Source organism: Xiphophorus maculatus, chromosome 9 (genome assembly GCF_002775205.1).
Source record: "Xiphophorus maculatus strain JP 163 A chromosome 9, X_maculatus-5.0-male, whole genome shotgun sequence".
In the NCBI taxonomy this organism is placed as follows: Eukaryota; Metazoa; Chordata; class Actinopteri; order Cyprinodontiformes; family Poeciliidae; genus Xiphophorus; species Xiphophorus maculatus.
Window position 1 is genome coordinate 27,588,967 of NC_036451.1, and position 22,460 is coordinate 27,611,426.

Consider the following 22,460-nt stretch of genomic DNA (forward strand, 5'->3'; position numbering starts at 1 on the left):
CTTACTGTCCTTTCTACTTCCTCTCAATTAATCCTGTGTGCCCTCATCACTGTGTTAAATGATTTCTAATGGCAGTCAAAAGATATCTCTGGTAGTACCAATTACCAAAAACTCTGATATGTGGACAAATGTGTCGGCACCCCTGGTAATAATGTTTAGCAACCCTTAAAAATGATTTTACCTTTTATTGCAGTAGCACAAACTCACCTTATACTGAAGTGCAGTCATTCGTTCTGTTAAGAAATATTTGTTTTTAAAAGGACATTGTTAGGTAATTATGTTACCTCCAGTTGTTATAAAAAGGCTTAAATATGACTTAAAAGAAATCTGACTTCATAATTTAACTCCTTAAAATTGGGCTTCTGTCTCTTTAAGAAGCTCCTGTTCTTTCTGAAGCTCCGCCTTCAGGAAGTCATCATAACATTGCTGTTAACCCTTAACCAATGTTTTACCAGTGTTTCACTGAGAAGTAGCTTCTACAATGAACTCAGTAGTTCCACCAGGTGTTTGCACGAATCCTTGCTGGCTAGTCTGAAGGAGCTGAGTGGAGAGTTTTGGGGGAGGGCTGCTCTTTGAGGTGGAATTTCAGAAACTGCAGCTTTGAGGAGGAGCTGCGTCTCCACCAGGCAATTTATACAGGTGAATGGTTGCCATGGAGACTAAACGATTTCTCAAACATGCATTAAAGAATCTTGGCAACACTCCAGGTATAATGTAATTAATAGCATGATGCAAAGCTCAAAACAGTTGATTTTACATAAAACTGTCCCTTTAATAAAATCACATTTACCACTATTCTTGGAACCTCGGCTGTTTAATACATTCATACAAAAATCAAAATGACAACTCTAGGTTTACTCCTAAAAGATTTTGGAGTGTAAAGGACGGGACCTTTGGATGTCTTTGCATAACTTCAGTAGATCTGGGGTGTCCAAAGTGTGGCCCCAAGGGCCATTTTCAAAGATGGCCCTTGAAATGAGTTTTTGTGACTCACAGCTGCATTTCAACAAAGTCAAAATCCATGAGTATTTCAAAGAGCTCATGATTCCATGCACTCATACAAAGCTCCCAGGACCTTGGAAAGAGACTAACCCACAGCATAACAGATTCTCCATCGTGCGTCACAGTGGGGACAAGCTACTTATACGTCCCTTTTCTCCAGCCAAACGAACTTGGAGTGTGTGTTGCTCAAAACCCAGATCATACTCTCATCGAAAACACACGGCTCCAGTTTATATCCCAGCAAACGCCACATGTTAGTATTTGTCATGGTAGAACAGAATTTTTTTTTTTCTTGCATCAACACTAAACATCTAGTCGGTGTGTGGACAATATCGTAATGGTTGCTATGGAGATTTGGTGAAAACAAGATGCAGTTTTCTAACAGTGAGGTATTTTTTTTTACTTTGCTTTCCATCTGGAATATACATTAGCCCCCATGTAAGAACCTAATGTAAGTGGCTAATGGCTGATTTAGTCATACTATGAATAAAAAGTCATAGTTTGCTAAATAGAAGTTGGAGAAGCTGATTCCCTCATCAAAAACTACAGCATCTATTTTAAGAATGGCTCTGTTACATTTACTTTAAAGGAACTGTATGAGTGTAATGACTGTATCAATAATGATACCAGTAATATTGGTCAAATCAATGAATTCTCAACATGGGATTTTTTTCCCCCACTGTTTAAATTTGCCTAAATTACCTAAACACTTTTCATTGCTGAATTATACTACTGCAATAAAAGATGAATTTGTTTTCAGGTTTTTAACACGTCTTTATTGGGGGACCATACAAATGTATATGACTGTACTCAATCATACAACAGATAAGAAAATAAAAATTTGGGCACCATGACCCAACCTGGGACTGAGAGGTGCTTCCATGTTTCCTATGGAGTATCACCAGATTGGGTTCTTATCAACATCATTTCACCTTCCTCTCTAATCATAGACACAAGTGAAAAATGATTGTCCACTTCTTCATATGTCCAGGAAGCCACTTTTAGTTCACACAAGACAAAACAAATGTGACTGACCATGGCAACACCAGGAACAATTTTCAATGGGAGCGTTTTGAGTTACAGATTCTGAAAGTGTAGAGACTTTCTAATCATGTTGAAATACATATATATAAAGAAGATGTGGCCATTTGAATGTTGGCGCTCATCAAACGAGATGAGTGAGAAAACAGATGTCAAAGTTTCAGAAGACTGTCCATAGACAGGCTCAGATTTACTCTGGAAATAAGCCAAATTCAAGCAACGTTTGCCATTTTAAAACTGCCGACATTGCTATTTAAAGCATGGTAGGGTTTTTTATGACTTCAACTACACAGTTTATATAAAAAAATACAAAAAATACAATTTCCTCAGAAGTTAGTAGTTTTTATGTTTATTCTCCATTTCTGCTCTGGCAACTTATTCCTGGTTTTGCTTTGGTGCATTAGCGTTGCTAAGTTGGAACATAGCAATGGTAATATTTTTCTGGATATGACAGAATGTGATTATTTTTAAAATGGTATTAAAAAAGAAATACTGGACTTCATTTTTGTAAAGCTTTTCTGAAGATGTTTTCTGTTGTACTTTATGACGAATGAAAAGTGGCTTTCTAGCTCGGCCTAGCATAAACAGGGAGCTTTTCTATATAAGTGACAGAAGCCTGCTTTCACTCATATTCTATGGGTCAAATGTTTTAAAAAAGTGTTTGTTTGTGGTGATAGAAGACTCTGTCAGTGAATCAGTGATAATCACAGCTGAAGAGAGCATTTTCCTGTTCTATTTCCTGTTTGCCTAACAAACAGCCTGCTCCGTCTGTGTGTAATGTTAAAGCCTGGACTCTGTCCCTGTGGATATTTCTCCTGGCTCAGCTGCTCTGATCTCAGCCAGCTGCTGCTGCTGCTGCTGCTCACTAACCTGTGCATGCTGCCTGAATGGCTCGTCTTGCTTCTCCTGCTGGCTCTCTGTGATTCCACTGCTCCCTCTCTTCTTCCAGGTTCTGCTGGCTCTTTTAACATGTCAAACTCCGGGGACTTGTTCATGAGCGTGCAGTCTCTCAATGGGGACTCGTACCAGGGGGCTCAGGTGGGAGCCAACGTGCAGTCGCAGGTAGGGCCCGGTGCTGGACAGGAGATAGGCTCCTCCACTGCTTTCATTAGAACATACATGACCTTACTGGTCTTCTGCCTGTAGTTATGACATATAATGCAGTTATCCCCCACTAAATCTATGAAATATATTCACTCCAAGCTGTGAATAAATGATTAGATTATTAGGGTTTGCTTTTGGGTTAAGGTGGAAGATGAATAAAACATGTTTGAAATGTTCTTTGAACTGAAGAATGTTCAAAGAACTATTGATAGTGACCTGTAGTTGTTGTGTTGGTCATTACATATTCTTTATTTGATTGATTGATTTTACTTTAATGTTACAGTGCATATTAATGAACGTTTAATGTTATACCGGGTATAGCAGAAAGCTACTTTCCATCCGTGGTCCCATAAAACATACAACACAAAATACAAACATTCGAACAATGTTATATATAAAATGAAGAAATAAAGTAAAAGCTAATAAAAACCTCATGTAGTCGGGAAAACCTATTGTCAAAATACTATGAAGCCATGTTTTTTCTGTCACAGAAATAATAACTAAATCACGTACCAAAGGGTCTAGATGTTCAGAATATTTTCACATTATTAACTTGGACCTTTTAGAAGTATTTTCTATTTCATCACAAACTTCAATGTATTTTATTGGAAGGTAAAAAGATTCTAAGTTTAATTATTGTTACAAATAAAAATCTGTAAAGTGTGAAGTGCATTTGTGTTGATCGTCCCCTGAGCTGAAACCTTACAGAACCACCTCTCTCTCAATCTGCTGGTGTGTAGCTGTAAATGCTCCGTCCTGCTGCTAGGTGGCGCTCCAGCCCAGTTTCTGGTCTTTTGCAGCCTTCGTATCCAGCTCCGTCCATCCTCTCATCAACTTTGACCTGCTGATGGAATCCCCAACAACATAATGCTTCCACTACCGTGTCTCACCATGTGGATGGTGTTTTCAGGATCATGTGTGGTGTTAATTTTCATCTGTTCTAGTTCACTTTCAATCTTGACCTCATTTTCCCAGAGAACCTTCTTCCACATGTTTCCTGTGTCCCTGGCCTATAGGACTGCACGATTTTATGAAAATATTGCAATGGCGATAATATTGGTAAATATTGCGATAACGATATCAGGTTCGATATGCTCCTACTTTCCTGTCTTTACTCTGTGTGACTTTTAGTATTTTTGGCAATGTCATTCGTGTCTGTTGTGAGCTTTTGCTGCTTAGAGACTCTGAACAACTGATGTAATATTCCATCAGCATGAAAAATACAACCTAAGAGCTCTTCACATATAGTAGAAAACAGTTACTTCCCTCTAAACAGTCCTCTGCAATATTACGCCTGCTGGTATTGCGATAATGGTATATTTGTGACATCGTGCTTATATGACCTGTGACAACTTAGTGGGGATGCACCAATTGCAGTTTTCTGGCTGATCACTAATCTTTAAAAAGCCTGGCCTTCCAATTCCAATTCTGATCGATATGTTTTTTGTGACTGAATTTCGCTAAACAGAAACAAAGTTGGAAACAGTGGCGTGACGGTTTTTAAGCTCATATGTGACCTGGTTGGGGGGTCTGTCAGTCAATCCTCTCTCATAGCAGAGCAACAGTGACAGTCGCTGCATTTCCATGACAAATGTGAGCAAAACTTTATTATTTTGCTAATGTTGAAAAAACACAATTTTGCAATTGCTGTGTTTCCATTAAATAAGAAACACAATCGAAATCACACGTGAATAAGTTTATTCATAAGAAATCATAAAAAAAAACATTCAGCTCCATCGTCCTACCACTTCCTGTTGTCTTCTTTGTCTTTCCTCCAGTAGAGACCTCTGGTTGTTGATCATGTGATGCGAAAAAAGTATTGTATTGCAGTTTTGTGAACTATGTGAACTACACTAACAATATGGTCGGAAAAAAACCCACCTCATTGTAGCTCAAAAACGTTTTACGGAACAAGGTGAGTTTTTTCGAAAAGCTAATTTATTTTTGTATTTCTAATTTGCGCAGTTTCATGGTAAATAGAAAGGCAGCTAGTGACGGATTCTCAGACTTTCTTATGGATGTGACTTTCTTCTTGCCAGTCTGTCATAAAAAAAACAGATTTTGGAAGTACCTCCATAGCCCCCTATGCCAACTCCTTTGTGTTGCCTGTCAGTTCCTTGCGGGTTTTATTTAGGTGTATCAGAGTAAAGGGGCTGCATTGAAATGCACTCAACACTTGCAGAAGTTTCATTTGTAAAACCAGGAATCCTTTTTCCTCCACATCACAATAATGCACTACTTTATGTTGGTCTATCCCATAAAGGACTATTCCCAATTCACTGATTCCTCAAACCTATCAGACAAAGAATTATATGTTTTCATCATGTAAATATTTCATCGTGTATGTAAATATATCCATTTTTTGCTAGCAGAAAGTGAGTACTTGTCTTTGTTGAGCTGTGTTTGGTCTGTGTTGGATAGAACCCTGTAGAGTTGCTGTCCCTCGCTCTGATCTCTGGTGATTTTTCGTGCTGACGCTGACCTTGCTTTGTCTGCTGTTTGGGGATGTTTCAGGTGGATACCCTTCGCCATGTTATCAGTCAGACAGGCGGATACAGTGAAGGACTCACAGCCAACCAGATGTACAGTCCGCAGGGCATCAACGTAAGCATTCTCTTCCCCTCTTCTCTCTCCACGCCAATTATTCTGACGCCACGGGGCTCACAATGCCACTTAGTGGGACTTGTCTCAGCTCCACGGTAACCCATTTGATTGGCTGCATATCGCACCGGCCACACACACACACACACACACACACATGCAGAGCCTGTCACGTCCCATCAGACCCATTCAGACACCTGCTGCCCTCCACCCCCATCCAGGTGACACCTCCCTCCCTCCATCTGACCCGCTGTTAGCCGGAAGCTTCCGGTAAAAATAAAAGCTCTCTCTGTTGCAGCGGCCTCCTCGTTCGCCACAGGGGTGTGTTCTCGTCTTGTTTGTCTTATTTTGCAGCAGAGTTTGGGGTGTGGAAGTGGGGAGGGTGGGTGTTAGCTGGCGGCAGCAAAGAGTAGGAAAATTCACAGCGACAAGCCGTGTCGTAAAGGGGAAAATCGATAAGACAGACACAAGGAGAGCAGAGTGTGGGCCTGGGACAGCAATCCAAGCGCATTGCTCAGATCATGTTCCTGTCTCTTTAATGGCCCTGACAGCGAGCCGAGAGGACGAGGACGGTCACCGCCGCGCCTCGCCTCGCCTCCTCCGCTGTCGCCGTCCTGCCTCACTGGCCATATGATAATCAGACGAAATGTCTCCCGCATAGAAAAACAAGGGCTGCTTATTCAAATAGGCTCCCCGGCTGCTGGGAGCGGCCGCCGCAGCCGGCTGCGCTAACCCTGAGAGGCCGCTAACGTATTCAGGGCCCGCTCCCTCCCAGTCCTTTGACCTCTAACATGCAGTTCTCCTTGGACGCCTGCTTGCTCTACCACATCTTCCACATCCTCACTGCCACACTACGCCGTGTTCTGCAGCGCTGCGGCCTGTAGAGAAGCCCCGCGATGCATAATGGAGGAGCAGGATATCTGTCAGCCAGGCTGTTGGTCTGTGATTTATGTTGCCACGGCTTGAAAGTTAGAGGAGGGGGGTCTGCTGCTCACATGCTTCTTCTTTACAACACTTCATTTTACCCTTTTTTTATTCTAATATGAAAGGCAAGTTTTTCTTTGGCTTTCTGAAACGAGATTTGTTATATTTTTGTTCCTATATTAACCCAGAGTCTATCCCTTAGATAATTGGGGCCTGCCCATAGCAATGCATAGGGATGTAATTCCTATGCATTGCATGGCAGGCCCCTATTGTTCTACACCTCAAAATAACTGCCCCTTCCTACTATCGTTAATGCGGCTCGTATCGCTGCGTGCCCCCTCACAACATATATATCTAAACGTGGGGCTCAATCCCGTCAGGGGAGCTATTACTTTTGTTGGCCTTTCGAGTAACTGTGGCGACATAATTAACAAAAAACGAGCCAAATTTAACTCAAAACAAAAGTCTAACTGACACAAAACAGTGTCAGTTAGACTCAAAATAGACATAGAATTTAGTCTGCCTCTCTGAACTGCTCTTTAGAACTACAGTGATGGCAGAACGTCAGAACTACAGACATGGTGGAACAATTGCTATAAACTCGCATCTCTGAATGGTGCTGTTTATGTTATATCTTATATGCATATCATCAAATGGTGGCAAAAGCAACAAAAATCTAGTATGCTCTGGACTTAAGATGGAGTACATGCACACATATTCATGACATACTTTGATTAAACTAATTTATCTCCGGTGTGATTCCAGTACCAAAAATTAACTTTATACCAGGTGAGTCTCTCTAACCTGAGAATGTGAACCTGTACTGGGCTGATTCTGTGCCTTCAAATCATTTTAACAATACTATTGAAGAAGATTCATAACTTATAACTTATAACTCTGAAACAGGAACAGGTCTGAAAAACAGCGTGTGTGCTACACTCAAGAGAGAGATTCATTTGCTGCATCAAAGAGTGATGTCATCACTGCTGATGTCATTGTTACCAGTAGAACTGAACATTCTACTGATGCATTAACATCAAACACGTTTTGAGCATCAGGCGAGTCTGGTTTATATTCAAAGTCTATGTGAAGCGTTGGATGCGCTAGATTTGTCAAACGCTCCAAACGGTTCAAATCGCGCCGCGCTAGAGGCTTGAAGCGCGACGCAACGGCCCTCGACGCGCCTCCACATAGACTTTGAATGCAAACCAGCTGCGCCTGACGCTCAAAACGCATTTGGTGTGAACGCACCATTATATGTCCAGTGTCACATTAGGTCAGTGCTTCTCAATTCCAGTCCTTAAACCCCCTGCTCTGCATGTTTTAGGTGTGTCTCTGTTTCAGAACAGCTGTTCCAGAACAGCATGACCTCTTCTGCAGTCATCAAGTACTGCAGTAGCATGTTAATCACCCACAGACTCAATCCAGGTGTGTGGCAGAAGGGGAACACCTAAAACATGAAGGGCAGGGGGGCCTGAGGACCGGAATTGAGAAACACTACATTAGTTCCATCATATTAGGACCAGGCTTTGGTCCTAATATGATGGACTCATTGCTTTGGGTCAGGGGTAACATTTAGAGGTAAGATGCTAATTACATTTTAGATAGGGTTAGGGTTAGGAATAGACTAATATTGTTTGGGGTTAGGGAAAATGTGTGGATTAGGCAAAATCGCAGCTACTAAAATGAAGGAAATCAATGCAAAGTTCTAATATGGGTTGAAATAGTTTTGACAAACCTGTACAGCATTTTGTTTTCTAAATCATTATAAACAATGACGATATAATATTAGGGTGTTTTTCTGCCAATTGTGTAGCTGCAGTACACTAGTAGTCTAATGTGTTGAATGTGCTGAGACACATTCAACGCATTAGAAACCAATCAGAACCAAAGGTTTGCCTTTTGGTTCTGATTGGTTGTTTCTGGATAGTAGCAGAGCTAGATGCATTTTCGCAGATTCTCTGTTTCATATTCTACTGTCAGACACTTTTAACAAATATTCATCCATCCATCATCTAACACACTTATCCTTGCACACACACATTCACACCTTAGGACAATTTAGAGAGATCAATTAATCAAGCAATTAATGCCGAGTGTTAGCAAAACCTAGGTTTGGATAGTGACCTAGGTTAGTGCCACCTGGGTGTGGGTCGGCGTAAAGGCCGAGCCGGGCATAGCTTGGCCTTCACGCCAACGCCAACATGAAGCCCCTTCATGCAACCAGTGGAGGTTGGTCGCATGGACGTATGTCTTTCCTCGGACCTCCATGTTTGTGTAGAGGTTTGGCATTGCGTGGACTCCTCTGATTGCAACCTGGGTGTGGGTCGGTGCAAAGGCCGAGCCACGCTATGTATGGAGACCCCTGGTTGATTGGAGGTCTGTATTTCGTTAGACCTCCCTGATAGATTGGAGGTCTGTCTTTCCTCGTACCTCCCTGATAGATTGGAGGTCTGTCTTTCCTCGTACCTCACTGATTGATTGGAGGTCTGTCTTTCCTCGTACCTCACTGATTGATTGGAGGTCTGTCTTTCCTTGGACTCCTCTGGTCGTAGGGAGCCTTCTATTTGCAGGGGGACCTCTGGTTGGGTGGAGACTCTAGGACGGTTGTTTTCCAGAGCAAGTTTTAACTTCACCTTCAGGTCTGCAACCTGACCCTGCAGAGATTTCACCGTTTCCTCCTGTGCTTTGAATTTGGAAGCTTGCTCAGTGTGACTTTTGAGCTGCTCCTCATATTTAAGTCTCACTCTGTATTCTTCTACCATGACTTCTATCAGACCTTTGTTACGGGAGGCATATTTTTCAGCCTCCCTCTTGAAGTACTCCAGCTGTTGAAGAATGCTCTTGTCGGCTGTAACTTTGGAAGAGCAAGAAACATTTGACACATCTTTAATCTCTGGCACGTTTCTTTCATGTTTACGTTTGACTCGCAGGTGATGTTCTTTTACTAACATGTTTTGCAGTTTTTGAATCTCCTCCTGATGTGATTTGACTTCAGCCTGATATGCAATCCTTCGGTCTCTTTCCTCATGGAGATCAAAAATCTTACTCTGCAATTCTTTTTTAAGATTGTCTACCTGCTTTGTGAGATCAGTGACGTGTTGGCTTGTTTCTTCCACAACTTCCACTGAGGGGGTGATCTCGAAGCCAGCAGAGGGAGTTGTTTCCTGCTTGACTTCCAATGATGTTGGACTCTCAAAGTTGCCAGAAGGACCTGATTCCCCCTGGATCTCTGCTGATTCATCTTCTGGCTTAATGGGGCTGTCGCTGTCTTCTTCAAAAGAAATGACTGCGTCGTAGTCGACTTGGATGTTGAGGTCCATCATGTCGAGCCATGAAAGCTCAGCTGGAAAAGCTTCATCTTCACAAACAATCTGTTGTTGCTTCATGTCTATATTGTGGTAAATTCTTGCTTCTCTGAAAGGCGTGTAATATCTGGAATCGATATCTTGCTTGTTTCAATTAATTTCGAACGTGCTCTGAAGAGTGATCTGTCGCGATAGAACTGTGGAACAGGTCTGAGAAAACGCTGTCTGCAGCTACATTCAAGAGAGAGACTCCTTTGTGGTATCATAGAGTGACGTCAGAACCGCTGATGTCATTGATACCATTGGAATTGAACATTCTATCAACGATTAAGGGTGTTACTTCCGTCGCCCACCAGAAGTAGAAGTATTTCATTGTAATTTGGAGGGCTTTTGGCTAATCTATATTCATGATAGAAGTTACATCTCTGTTTTCAGTTATTGTACAATATTTAGTAAACTTGTTTATGGACACCGTCTGCTATCAGAGAGCTATTCAGCACAGAGGGTTGTAATTATGAGCTTAATCACGGGGAGCAACAGTGACACCACATTAAGTTTTGTAAAAGAATTTCAAAAGAAAAGCCTAAATATTCCTCTCAGGGTAGTGCTAACTAATATTAGCCTTTACTATCTTTTTTCTCTCAGGTTATTGCACTGCCCTGCTGCACAAGACAGTGAATTAACCTTAGCACAAACCTTTGCATTTCATTGCCCCCATTAGCTATTAGCCTTTTCCCTAAAAGAAGCTTTTAGCTATTTTTCTTATTTATTAGCCATGCTTAGTACACTGAATGGAGTGATGCTCCATATGCTACTGACGGCATTTTGGCTAATGTTAGCAGTTTGACTCATTTTAACTTGTACACTAATTTCAACATACTGAATGGCATAAGTCCATGTTACTCAACATGTTTGTCAATCTCCACATGCTATTGAGTACATTGTAGCTTACTTTAGCATTGATGCTAATTTGTAGCATCAGAACGCCCATGAAGTGTTCCAACCGACAGGCACACTTTGGCAGACCCCGTTAAAATTTCTTCAGAAATTTTTTAGTTTGCTCCTTATTATTCTGTCCCTCCAGGTTTTCACAATTTCATACAATATCAATAGATCCTGACGTTTTTTCACACTAATTCATAACTGTGAGTTTATTTCAAATTTTCTGCAAAAAATAGTCAAAAACATTGGGTTTAAGCAATGCTAACTCCAACCTGAAGGTGGCAGTATTTCTTACTATTTTTGTACCCCTCCAGGGGGTCTTTTGTGGGCTCTGTGTCCCTTAAACAAGAAGGGGAGAAGGAAAGGGAAAGACATACAGCAAACATCGCCGGGTCTGAGAGTCGAGGCCTCCAAATATGGGTTGCGCTATCCCCTACGCCACCACGGCACGCCCCAGTGTTTCTTACTTTTACTACACCGCTGCCTCAGACTTACTTAATGTCAATATGGGGAGAAACAAAAATCTAACTATTTAAGTTCTTTAAGGAATAAAAATGTTTTTCCCACGTCATTGGGAAAAGTTGAATGAGGAACTGATTGCATGAACTCGTAGAGGGAATGATTAATAAAACAGTCAGCTTCACTACATGGTTCTCAGGCCTCAGTTTCTGAAGGAAACTTTTAGTTTACCTATTTTTAATTAAAAGGTGCCTGGCGTTTTCCTTACTGTGTAATAGTCTTGAAATATTAGTGGAGCAGATTTTCTGATTTGATCTGTTTCTGTCCAAACTTCTGTTCGATTTGGAACTGAGTTTGGTTCTGGTGCTGACAGTCCTGCTATTGTTGGTGTTTTTATGGATGCAGTTAAAGTAAGGTTGTGTGTCTTCTTAAAAAAGCTATTAATATCTAGGGGTGCAGCCATAAAATGACCCTGGTTTGCTTAATTGTGGCTGATATATGTTAAGCTGATCTCATGTACATCCATAACCTGGTGGTTTTGCTGCCATATTTATTGTTTATTCAGACAAAACAAACCAGCATTAGCCAAATTCTGAATCGACAGGTGAGGATTTTTAAAGATCAGTGATCTGCCAAAAAACTTCAAGTTTCAGTTTTACTCATCTAGAATTATTCACTTTTTTATTCACTAATTCACTAATTTTATCATATTGAATGGTTCAAGTCCATGTTAGTCAACATACTTGTGACTCTCCCCATGTTTTTTTTATAATGGCTCAAACAGAATTCTGCCAGCTGTGAGTGTATCTCACTCACAGTTGGCAGAGATGCTCAATTACCATAACAACAGAACACACAGCAGCTGATTAGGACTACAAAAACGCATCACTGTAGTTCTAAGTATGGCAGAACATACAGGTTAGAACTAAAACATGGTGGAACTATCAGGTTCTACTGGGGAGGAATGAGCTGGCCGTTAGAACTACTTGTGTTTGGGGCATTTTATAACTGATTTTACCCAAACATTGTTACTCATGGGATTAGTTTGGACATTTAAAATGAAACTTACTGAACATTTCAAAATAAAATTCTGAATATTCCTCTCAGGTCTTTCAGAAAAACTAACTACTTCAAATTATTAGAATTCTTTCTCCACCTCTCTGTCTCACTCACATGACAGTTGAGCTGCTCTTTAGAACTACAATGACTGAATGTAAGAACTACAACATGGTGGAACTGTCAGTTACTGAGAAGGACTGAGCTGGCCTTTAGAACTACTTGTGATTTGGGATTTTTATAACTGATTTTACCCAATCATTGTTACACATGGATTAGTGTCGCCATTTAAAATGAAGCTTAGTGAAAATTTCAAAATAAAAGCCTTGACAATTTTTAAATGAGATTACTGCTCTTTTTGGCTTTATGTGACTGGTTTATCCAAAGCACTGTTACACATTGAATTAGTGTGGGCATTTAATATGAAGCTTACTGAAAATTACAAAATAAAATTTTAATTTAACTATTAAAATCCCTGTTTTAATCCCCAGCCTCCTGAAATATAAACATCCGACGTCCATCATGATTAATCATTCGCCTCAAATGATTAAGTGACGCAGTTGCAAAGGGTTAATAGTTTGAGTCATGTGGAACTGATCTGACCGTTTCCATAGCAACGATCAGAAGCAAGACATCTTCAGGAATTTTCTAGTTGAAACTATTTTTTTCTGGACCAATGTTAGCTTCAGTTAGAATTCTCTGCTATCTGTTAGATGTGTATAATCATCCGGTTGGAACGCCCACTTGTGCCCAAGTTTCAAAAGTCCAGCTGCTGATTTGAGATAAAGTTGAAAAATCAGTCCTACATCTTCATCCTTCCATCCAGTCTGTGCAGCAGCAGCAGCAGCACTGGCACCACATTTCTGCTCCTTCTCAGTCTGTGTTGATGTCAAACCTTCTGGCTCCTGACAGAGAACCAACATCCACCTTTACTGCCAGCTACAGCTCTCAGATATCCAGTCAGAATTATAACAGAAGTTTGTTGATAGTTCTTAAAGGGGCAGCGTTATGTAAAATGGACATTTTTTGAGCTTCACATCATGTCATGATGTTTTTCACTCATCAGAAACATAACTGGACCGTTGCCTTGATTCTTTCAGGGAAGTTTGAGAAATCCTTTAATTTCCATGGCAACCATTCAGCTGTAATAAACACCTGGCTGGACATAGCCCCGCCTTCAAGGTGCAGCTACTCCACAGAACTGCACTTTCCAAGCTCTTCATAGGAGCTACTTCTCTGTGAAACGCTGATAAACACTGTTGTTAAAGAATTAACAGGAGTGATGTTATGACTTCCTGAAGGCGGATCTTCAGAAAGAGCAAGAGTTTCTTAAAGAGACAGAGGCCCAATTTCAAAGTTTTAAATTACAAAGTCAAATTTCTTTTAAGTCATATTTCACCTAATAGAAATTCAAAGCATTTTTATAACGACTCAAAGTAACATGATTATCTAATTGTGCTAAAAAATATATAATATCAGCCTTTTAAAATCAGGTGGAAAGGGATGCTGAATGACATATTGATGGGACAGTATGCATAATTTTGACCCCATTTGTTGTTATTAAAGTTGCAGAATAATTTATACCTGTAAATATTTCCATTGACTCTGTCCTCTGTGTGTGTTTGTGTGTCAGGCTAACGGAGGCTGGCCCGACGCTCCCACCCCGTCCTCAGTGACCTCCCCCACAGAAGGACCAGGAAGTGTTCACTCCGACACCTCCAACTGATCCGCCGCTCTCCTCCCCCCACCCCCACCCATCCTGCAGGACTGGATGTGACTCGAGGCAGTCGGGGTCTGGGGACAATGCTTCCACCATTTTTGTAGTTTTTTTTTTCCTCTTTCTGTCTGGATCTCCTCAGCAGCTTCGCCAGGCTGCAGAGAGAACTCATGTCTGGGCTTCACAGTTTTTATATTTTCCACTCGTTGTCCAAGTTGCCTCTTTGTAGTTCACTTTCTATCATGAACTCCTACTGTCCGCTCCCAGCCCGCCGTCTGGCCACATGAAACACACTCACGCTACCTCTGGTTTCAGCTCCAACACAGCAAGCGATTCAACTTCTCCCGTTTAGCATTATCGTTCCCGCAGCCTGATTGTTTTTATGGATCCGTTGTGCCAAAGTTCAGCCCTGGAGGTGAATTTGGGTTCAGTTTTGATCTCGTTTATTAACATCCTGCAGAGATTCATTTCTCTGAGCTTTTCCACATGTTCTCTGCTTACAACCACAAACCTCACCGGCTTTTGATTGGATTTTATGAGATTGACAACAAAAAAATATGCATAAGAAAGAGATTGAAAAAAATGTGAATATATGTTATACATAAAACTTCTAGAGACTTTGTACAAATAAAAATCCGAGTAGTGCGTCATGAATTTACAATCTATTCAGCCTCCCATGTTTCAGCAGATTGGGGGTGAGCAGCCTTTATGACATTAAGACACGTGAAGCTACATGACCCTTCAAAACAAAATGACCATTTTTTATCATACCTTTATTTATGGTTTTATTTTTAAATGCAAAAAACACTGCAGCTTATTTGAAAAGCATCAAATGGAAATTAATTTTAAAAAATGAATAGAACCTTCAAATTTTAGAAAAATTCTTAAAGGGGCAGTGTTGTTTAAAATCAACACTGCCCCTGTTGAGATTCACATCATGTTATGTTGTCATCAAAAACACACCTGGAGTGTTGCTTTGACTCTTTCATGCTTGTTTGAGAAATCCTTTAGTCTCCATGGCAACTATTGAGCTGTTCAAAACACCTGGGTGGACCTCGCTTCGCCTTCGAGACACAGTTCTTCCTCAGAGCTGCAGTTTCCAAGCTACAGAGCTTCTGGCACACAAAGCACAACTCCCTGACTCAGCTCCTCCAGACTAGCCAGCAGCAATTAGCACTTAGTGGATCTGAGTATTTGCTGAGCTTATTATTAATAGAGGAGCCATGTTGTGATGTTGTGTTGGGTTGTGGTTGTAAAATGACAAAATGTGAAAAAGTATAAATAATTTTGGAAGGCACTGTTTGTTGAGTCATGTAGTAAAATAAAAAGTATTGAAGTATTTTTGTCTCTGCGATTAAAGGACTGAAATGACACAAATTCAGACAAATGTCCAGCCGCATGCATATACAACAAATCCAGGAAATAAAAAGGACCAGAGACTACAGGGATGGCTTCAGCAGGTCAATATGAAATGAAGCACAATGCCGCCTGCTGATTGGAGGATAGAAATAGGAGAGGATATAACGCTAGACGTCAACACTCGTTGTTACACATTCAGATATGGAAGTAAATCAGGCCAAAAACTGCTGGTAACCAAATCTGTTCTACTGCCTGTCCACACATGATCAGAGCTTCACCCTGAGTAAGCACTGGACAGATTTTGTACCAAATATTGAGCAAAAATCATCCACAACCCAGCAAGAAATCAAAAGCGGGAAGAATCAGGAACATTTGGCACAGATAAGTTTCTTTTTTTTTCCTCTTCTCTGTTCGTAAAGAGATGCAACACTTACCAACGTGCGACCTTTTACTAGCCGATGAAAACATGAACACTACTTTGATACCAAAAACAATCGGATGAGCTTTAGCAGGACCAGTGAGGGAGGGTCCTGTGTTCAAAGCCAAATAGATGCAGTGTGAACAGAGAACCCAGAACCAAACGCACGCCGCTCCTCTGCCTCCGCTTCCTGGATGAATCATCTTCGTCTCTTTGGTTTGTTTTGGTCTCAGCTGCGTCTGTCTGTACGTGAATCAGCCCCACAGCGCTCTGTGTACAGTATGTAGATATGCACCTCTTCCACATCCTTGGAAATGGATAGTTTTGTTCTGTTGTTATGCACTCAGACCACAGACTGAAGCCTGCCGTCCTGACCCGCTTTTTAACGGACATCGTTGCTTTGTTTTTTTTAAACCCAACGGATCTTTTAAATTCGGTCCCCAGAAGTCACAAAATGTTTTGTTTTTATTCTTATTTTCTAAAGATGTGTTTGTATTTATTACACTTGTTTGAAATTGTGTATTTCACAGCTCCAGCGGTGGACCCCCCCCCCTCCACCCACCCCTTCTCACCTGCAGGGTGGAGGGGGGTGGAGGGGCGGGGGGACAGAACCTGCCTCACTCATGTCTTCAGAAGGCATCGGACAGAACTGACAGCGCCGGCCATGCAAGGAAAACACAAGAATTGTTTTTTCTTCTCCTTTATTTTCATCCCCAAAGAAGGCGCAACACTTCTTTTCACATTTGCCTGTCAAATATTACTGAAGCTTCATGTGATGACGCTTTTTTAGTTTTGGGATATGAAAGGAAAAAAAAAGAAAGAAGAAGACATGGGAGGAGAAAGGAACAATTTGTAAAACATGAAATGTTTTATTTGTTGCATGTCTTTTTGTTCTTCAATAAAATAACGTACTGCAGTGTTTTGGATGTTATACCGTCGTTTGTTGTTTTTTTTAACGAGGATTTCAGAGTAGAACCGTGGAACCTTTTTCTTGACGGGTTTTATCTTTTAAGATCTCTGATTATGTAAAAATAGAAAACGCAAGTATCAAATTGAGAAATATTGTCTTTTTAATCACAAACCAAACCTGTTTGTCTGTGGAGAACATTAGCTGGAAGGTGTGGGGGGGTTCTGCTCTTTATTTGTACTGGCAATGCGAACTCCAAATAAATCAGGGAGGTTTTGTTGTTGCTTACATTGACGTTTTGTCGTTTTTCCTGTGCAGTTGGTACACTGTAAAAACTGCTGGGTTCTGTCTTTAATACTATTTCTTATGTGTCGTGTCTGGGAGGGTGACACTTAGAACTGCTGCTTTAGTGCCACGTAGAAGATCCAACAGATTTACATATATATATATATATATATATATATATATATATATATATATATATATATATATATATATATATATATATATATATATATATAAATGCAGTATATATATAAACGACTTTATGTGAAACTGTTTTGGGTTTATTTCAAATGCAATGGAGAGAGACAAGAAAGAGAAAAAGGAAGGAGGGAATAGAGCTGGGCTAGAAAGTTAAAAGGGAAAGAAGGAAGAAGAGAAGACAAGAACACACCTCAGGTCTCTTCTACACCTGCAGGAAGAGAGAAACAACAGAGAACTGAAAAATCACAGCAACAACCAACACATGCTAGAACATCATCACTGAAAAGCAAACAGTACTGATTAATACAGGAAGTATCCAGTGGCAACAGCAGTTCAGTATGTGTGTTCAGTGTTTATCTGTAAACAAGCAATCAGATCATTTTTAATGCAACATTTTTTTAAAATACAGTTAAAGACACCCGACACTCCGCCCTCCTCTCTCAAGTGGCTTTTTGGACCTTTCACAATAAAAAGATGGGTAAAAATAATGAAGAACCAGATTATATTTTAAGCTGTAGATGTTATAGCAAATGCTGTTTTTAGCAGACTCATTTTATGGAATAATTTTTGTGAATTTCCACAGCAGACAGAATAGTAGAAGTGCCAGCAACATGTTTTAGATCGTTTTTTCATCATTTTCAACAAAAAAAAATAACATCCCATAGAAAAAAAACATACTTAGCATGTAGTGAGAAACTTCAGTATGTCGTCATTTATATTGGCAAGTTATGGCAGGTGTAGACATTGGTCACTTAAGTATGAAACTTCTATAGAAATATATACTTTTTACATATTTGCTAACCTGTCACCATGTCATGACTCGTGATGATGTTATAAGATGTTACAGATAATCTGTGAAATGATCATCTGCTCTACACTGCTCTCTGGAGAAATACAACTCTGGTGATTGGTTGTCAAAAATAACCAATCAGAGTCAGGAGGAGGGTCTTAGCGCTGCTAATGTCAAATCTTTATTCACCATTGTCACCACCAGTCAGAGCATTAACATAATACATCAAACAGGCCGGGGGGAGAAACTACTCTCTGTTTATCTGTCTTAGCCATGCTAACTAGCTTTAGCATTCATGACAGGCTGACCTGGAGAAGCTGCGGTGCAGCAAAGAACAAGGGCATGTCTGAGTAGCATGAACACAATTTGATTGACAGCGCTAAGACCCTCCTACTGGCTCTGATTGGTTGTTTCTGGCTGAGCGGTGTATTTCTGTAGTTAGCACTGAGAGGAGGAGGAAGAGGAAGAGGAGCTCTTTTTATCCACAGATTATCTGTCTTATACTATTACGACATAGTAACTGTTTTAATAAATATATAAACTTTTTTTTAAATAAAAGTTACATACTGGAGCTAAAATCTGTTTTCTGGGTCGAAACCGGAACCCGCCGGAAGTAGCCAAGTCAGACCTGTAAGCTACACGCCAAGCAGCAAAATACCTACAGACTGTTGCATTGTGGGTTTTCTCCCACAAGCCTGTGTGCCTCGGCGACGCCTCTCCTCCAGACTTTAGTAACAGGGTCAGAAGTCACTGTAGGACACAAGTTAACACATTGTGGGCCTGTCAGCCCAACACCTCTGGATAACTTTACACATCCGACTTCCAACTGCGCCATGACGCGGAGGCATTTTATCACCGCCAACAGAGCGCCGCAGCCCGGCCCAACTGCCCAGGAGGGTGTGTGTGTGTGTGTGTGTGTGTGTGTGTGTGTGTGTGTGTGTGTGTGTGTGTGTGTGTGTGTGTGTGTGTGTGTGTGTGTGTGTGTGTGTGTGGGTGTGTGTGTGTGTGGGTGTGTGTGTGTGTGTGTGATGGGGGACATTTTCACAGTTCCCAGGCTGAGTGAAAGCTGTGCAGCTCCTGGCCGACAGGCGCCCCTCCCCCTCCACCACCTTTCCCCACACCATGAACTTCCTCCGAGGCACAGCTAATGTGCATTCCCCTTGAGAGGCGGCATCCACACTTATCTCTGTCCTCCAGATAAACCAGACAGGATGTCTGATTCTGAGCCTCCGATTCATCCCTCCTCTGGAAGGAGGAGGAGAAGAAGAAAAAAACACAGAGTGGAAGAGGTTTAAACATCAAATCAAATTGTGGATTAGGACGAGGTTCCCGGGAGCGCTGGGAATCGGAGGCCGTGGGAGTGACATATGCAAACATGATCACATGTAATTACATGGATGGGCCTCCCAGTTTCCATCACACACCTTTTTCTAGCCGCCGTTTGGAGCTGGAAGAGCTGGACGTGTTTTAATTTATTCATGAGCTTCTGCAAAGCAAAAAGCCATTGTGAGGCTGATTCAGCCGCTGCGGTGAGAAAAAAGGTGCAAATCCTTTTCAGAGAAACAATCGCTGGATGTTCTCTTTCATTCCTCGTCGCTTTAACAAACAAGCTGCAGTGTGACGAATGCTACACAGGTCTTTAACCATCATTACCCACTTTACATGGCAACAAGATGCAAATCCAGCCAGCTGCAATAACTGGCCTGTTCCAGGGGGGCTTCTATTGAATTTAAAAAGAAACGCCCCATTAATGACTTCAAGGTGACACGCTGACAGAGACTAGAGTTTTGTTCATTTTAATTTCTACAGAGTGTTGGCAAAATGAAAGTTTCAAGTTTCGGGAGTTCTGGGTGTAAATTTATGGGTACATTAAAAACAAAGAAAGCTCAACGCCGTCAGCAAGAACCAGATTTAACTCCGTCCAAAAGGCAAAGAGGAAACACAGCGACGAAAAAGTAACAAGAGAGCAAATATTTAAATGTGGTTGACTGGAGTATTGGAGAATGTTGCTCATCCCTCATCGTCTTCCATTCCACACGTGGTCAGACCAATCTCTGACATTAGAAAGTGAATCCACTGTGTCTCTCATGTGACTCTGTGTGGGATCTTGTGAGACACAACTGTTTGTGATTTGCTGCTAGATTATAAACCGATTCGCCATTTGGAAAAGTGAGGGACAAATGTCTGTGTTTAACCCGTCGGTTGATTCTGGAAGGAAGCTCGACCCAAGTCACATGGCCTAAGAGACGGTTATCTCTGATTCTGACCAAATGTATGTAAACTTTAGAATTCAAGGAAAGTTACAAAAGAATCTCTAAAAATATTATCTCTAAGTTTTCTGGCACGTAGGAAACAGACATAATTTGGGTCATTCTGACCTAAAACAACAAAAATAAAAAAGATTTAACTTCAGACAGTGAAGAACAAAATGTGTTGTATGTAAACTTTTGGTTTTAACTGTATATGTGCTGGAAATCCTGTGAGTAAATTAGAAATGTTGCATTTTGAAGGAACGTGTGGTTTCTCCCCCTGCAGAGCGTTTTCATAAAACAGTAAACGACAGTCAGGAGGGTCAGTTCAGATCAGAACTCAGAGGTTAGAATCAGGCAGTCAGATTGGGGGCCAAAATGATCTGGTCATGTCAGCCATTTTTTTAAACTACCAGAACATATTAAATAGAGATCTCTTGGACTCTACTGGTAAAAGTGAGCCGGGTTTAGTCATCTCAGTCTTCAGACCGAGATCCTACAGGAAACCTGTCGACTGAACAGAAAGGAAGAGAATATCAATGAGGAACCTCGACTCAGATTTCCTCTCCATGTCCACCAACCTGGTCAGTCTTACAGGAGAAGAAGTTCTGTCCTTTGGTTAAAGGTGATCAATGGTACAAAATGTCCAAGCAGCAGCAAACGCAAATGAATCAGGAATGGGATGCAGGAAGGACTGGTGGGTGTGTTCCAGCTCAGCCTGGCTCCGTTCACGCAGCTCCTGCCACCCACAGACATTCAACATATTCCTCTGATCCCAACTGTTAATATAAAACAAATGAACAATGAAGAAGACGTTTGGAAAATTTGCAGGACGGCCCACATCCTCAAATCCTCAGGCTGCCTGAAGTGCTCAGGATTTGGAGGAGAGTTTGGAGCCTGTCTGAGTCACTGCTGGTTGTGGGAGTTTTGGCCTGAAGCCTCCGTAAACAAGTGGGACGTGAACCTTATCGTGTTCTCCGTTACAGGACAAGTGGAATTCTCTCCAGTCATGCCAGAGCGAGCTCTGATTGGAGGAAAGAACAAAGTTATCTCTGTGAAACATGAATGAGTAGAAAACAAAGACATGATGCTGGAGTAACTGTCACATTTATCCTTTTACTATGGTGACAGTTGGTTTATATATATATATATATATTCTTGTTTTTGATGAAACATGTTCAGTATGAGGGATTGTTGTTAATGTCAGAGACACAAACCAGGTGATTTTCTGCTGCCGCTGCGTCAGAGGAGTGAAAGCTGCAGGTCAGTAACTCCAGGCCCTCTGCTGGCTTATCTTAGATAAAACCTTTTTAAATTATGAATTGAGCTTTATTGTACTGTTTGATAACTATTATCAGTTGGAAAGTATGTATGATTGAACTGAAATGTTTTGTTTAATAAAGTGTCTCAAGACATTTGCTGTGAATTGGTGCTATATTAATAAAACTAAATTAAACTGAAGTATAATTAGTATTCTGGGTTATTAGTCCTCCTTGTTATATTTATTATTACACCATCTAAATTATTATGATCCAGCTTCTTGTTAGGAATATCACTTCATTTAAGTGATATAAAATATTTATAAAGACTAAGAAATTTTAGAAGGTTCTAAACGACATATTTTGTGGTCATACATTAAACTGGTTGTAGTCACATTTTATTCAATATATTAGAACATGGAATCCAATGAGTCTCACTGAAAATAATCCTTAAGCAGGTATTGAACCTCAAGCCCAAATGTGTTAATTTATTTTTTAATCTTATGTAATATTCTGGTTTTACATGACCATACGCAAAGAATCTTCCTAATTAACAGAAATTAAGGTTTTTAAACATCCATCTGTGTATATAATGTGTTTCCTTTAGTGATAAAGTACCTAAAACAGACTTTAATGAATCTAACAGATTTAATCTGTAGAAATCTCCATTTATTTGTAAAGGTTTGTGGCGGGAAAAAGAACCGATCGCTGCTGTTTTGTGTTGGGGGTCTTTGTTTGTGACCCAGCCTTCCCTTCCTCCGTGAACCACAGTGACCTTGTGCAGCTTTGAGTTGTCTCAGCAGAGCGCCTGACGCAGCGAGACGGCGGCCTGTTTGCT

General features: G+C 40.9%; 1 protein-coding gene across 3 annotated transcripts in view; it reads left to right on the top strand.

The window, feature by feature from the left end:
- Window positions 1-14,743, top strand: part of LOC102217435 (pre-B-cell leukemia transcription factor 1) — a 79,335-nt gene extending 64,592 nt beyond the window's left edge. For 2 of the 3 annotated variants that reach the window (XM_023339443.1, XM_023339445.1), the window contains exons 7-9: window positions 2,993-3,105; window positions 5,662-5,751; window positions 14,071-14,743. In XM_023339443.1, the coding sequence (XP_023195211.1) occupies window positions 2,993-3,105; window positions 5,662-5,751; window positions 14,071-14,163 (296 nt within the window). In that variant the 3' untranslated portion in view covers window positions 14,164-14,743. The remainder of the gene's footprint in view (window positions 1-2,992; window positions 3,106-5,661; window positions 5,752-14,070) is intronic. The other variant, XM_023339446.1, reaches the window with a different exon arrangement.
- Window positions 14,744-22,460: the final 7,717 nt, after the last annotated feature.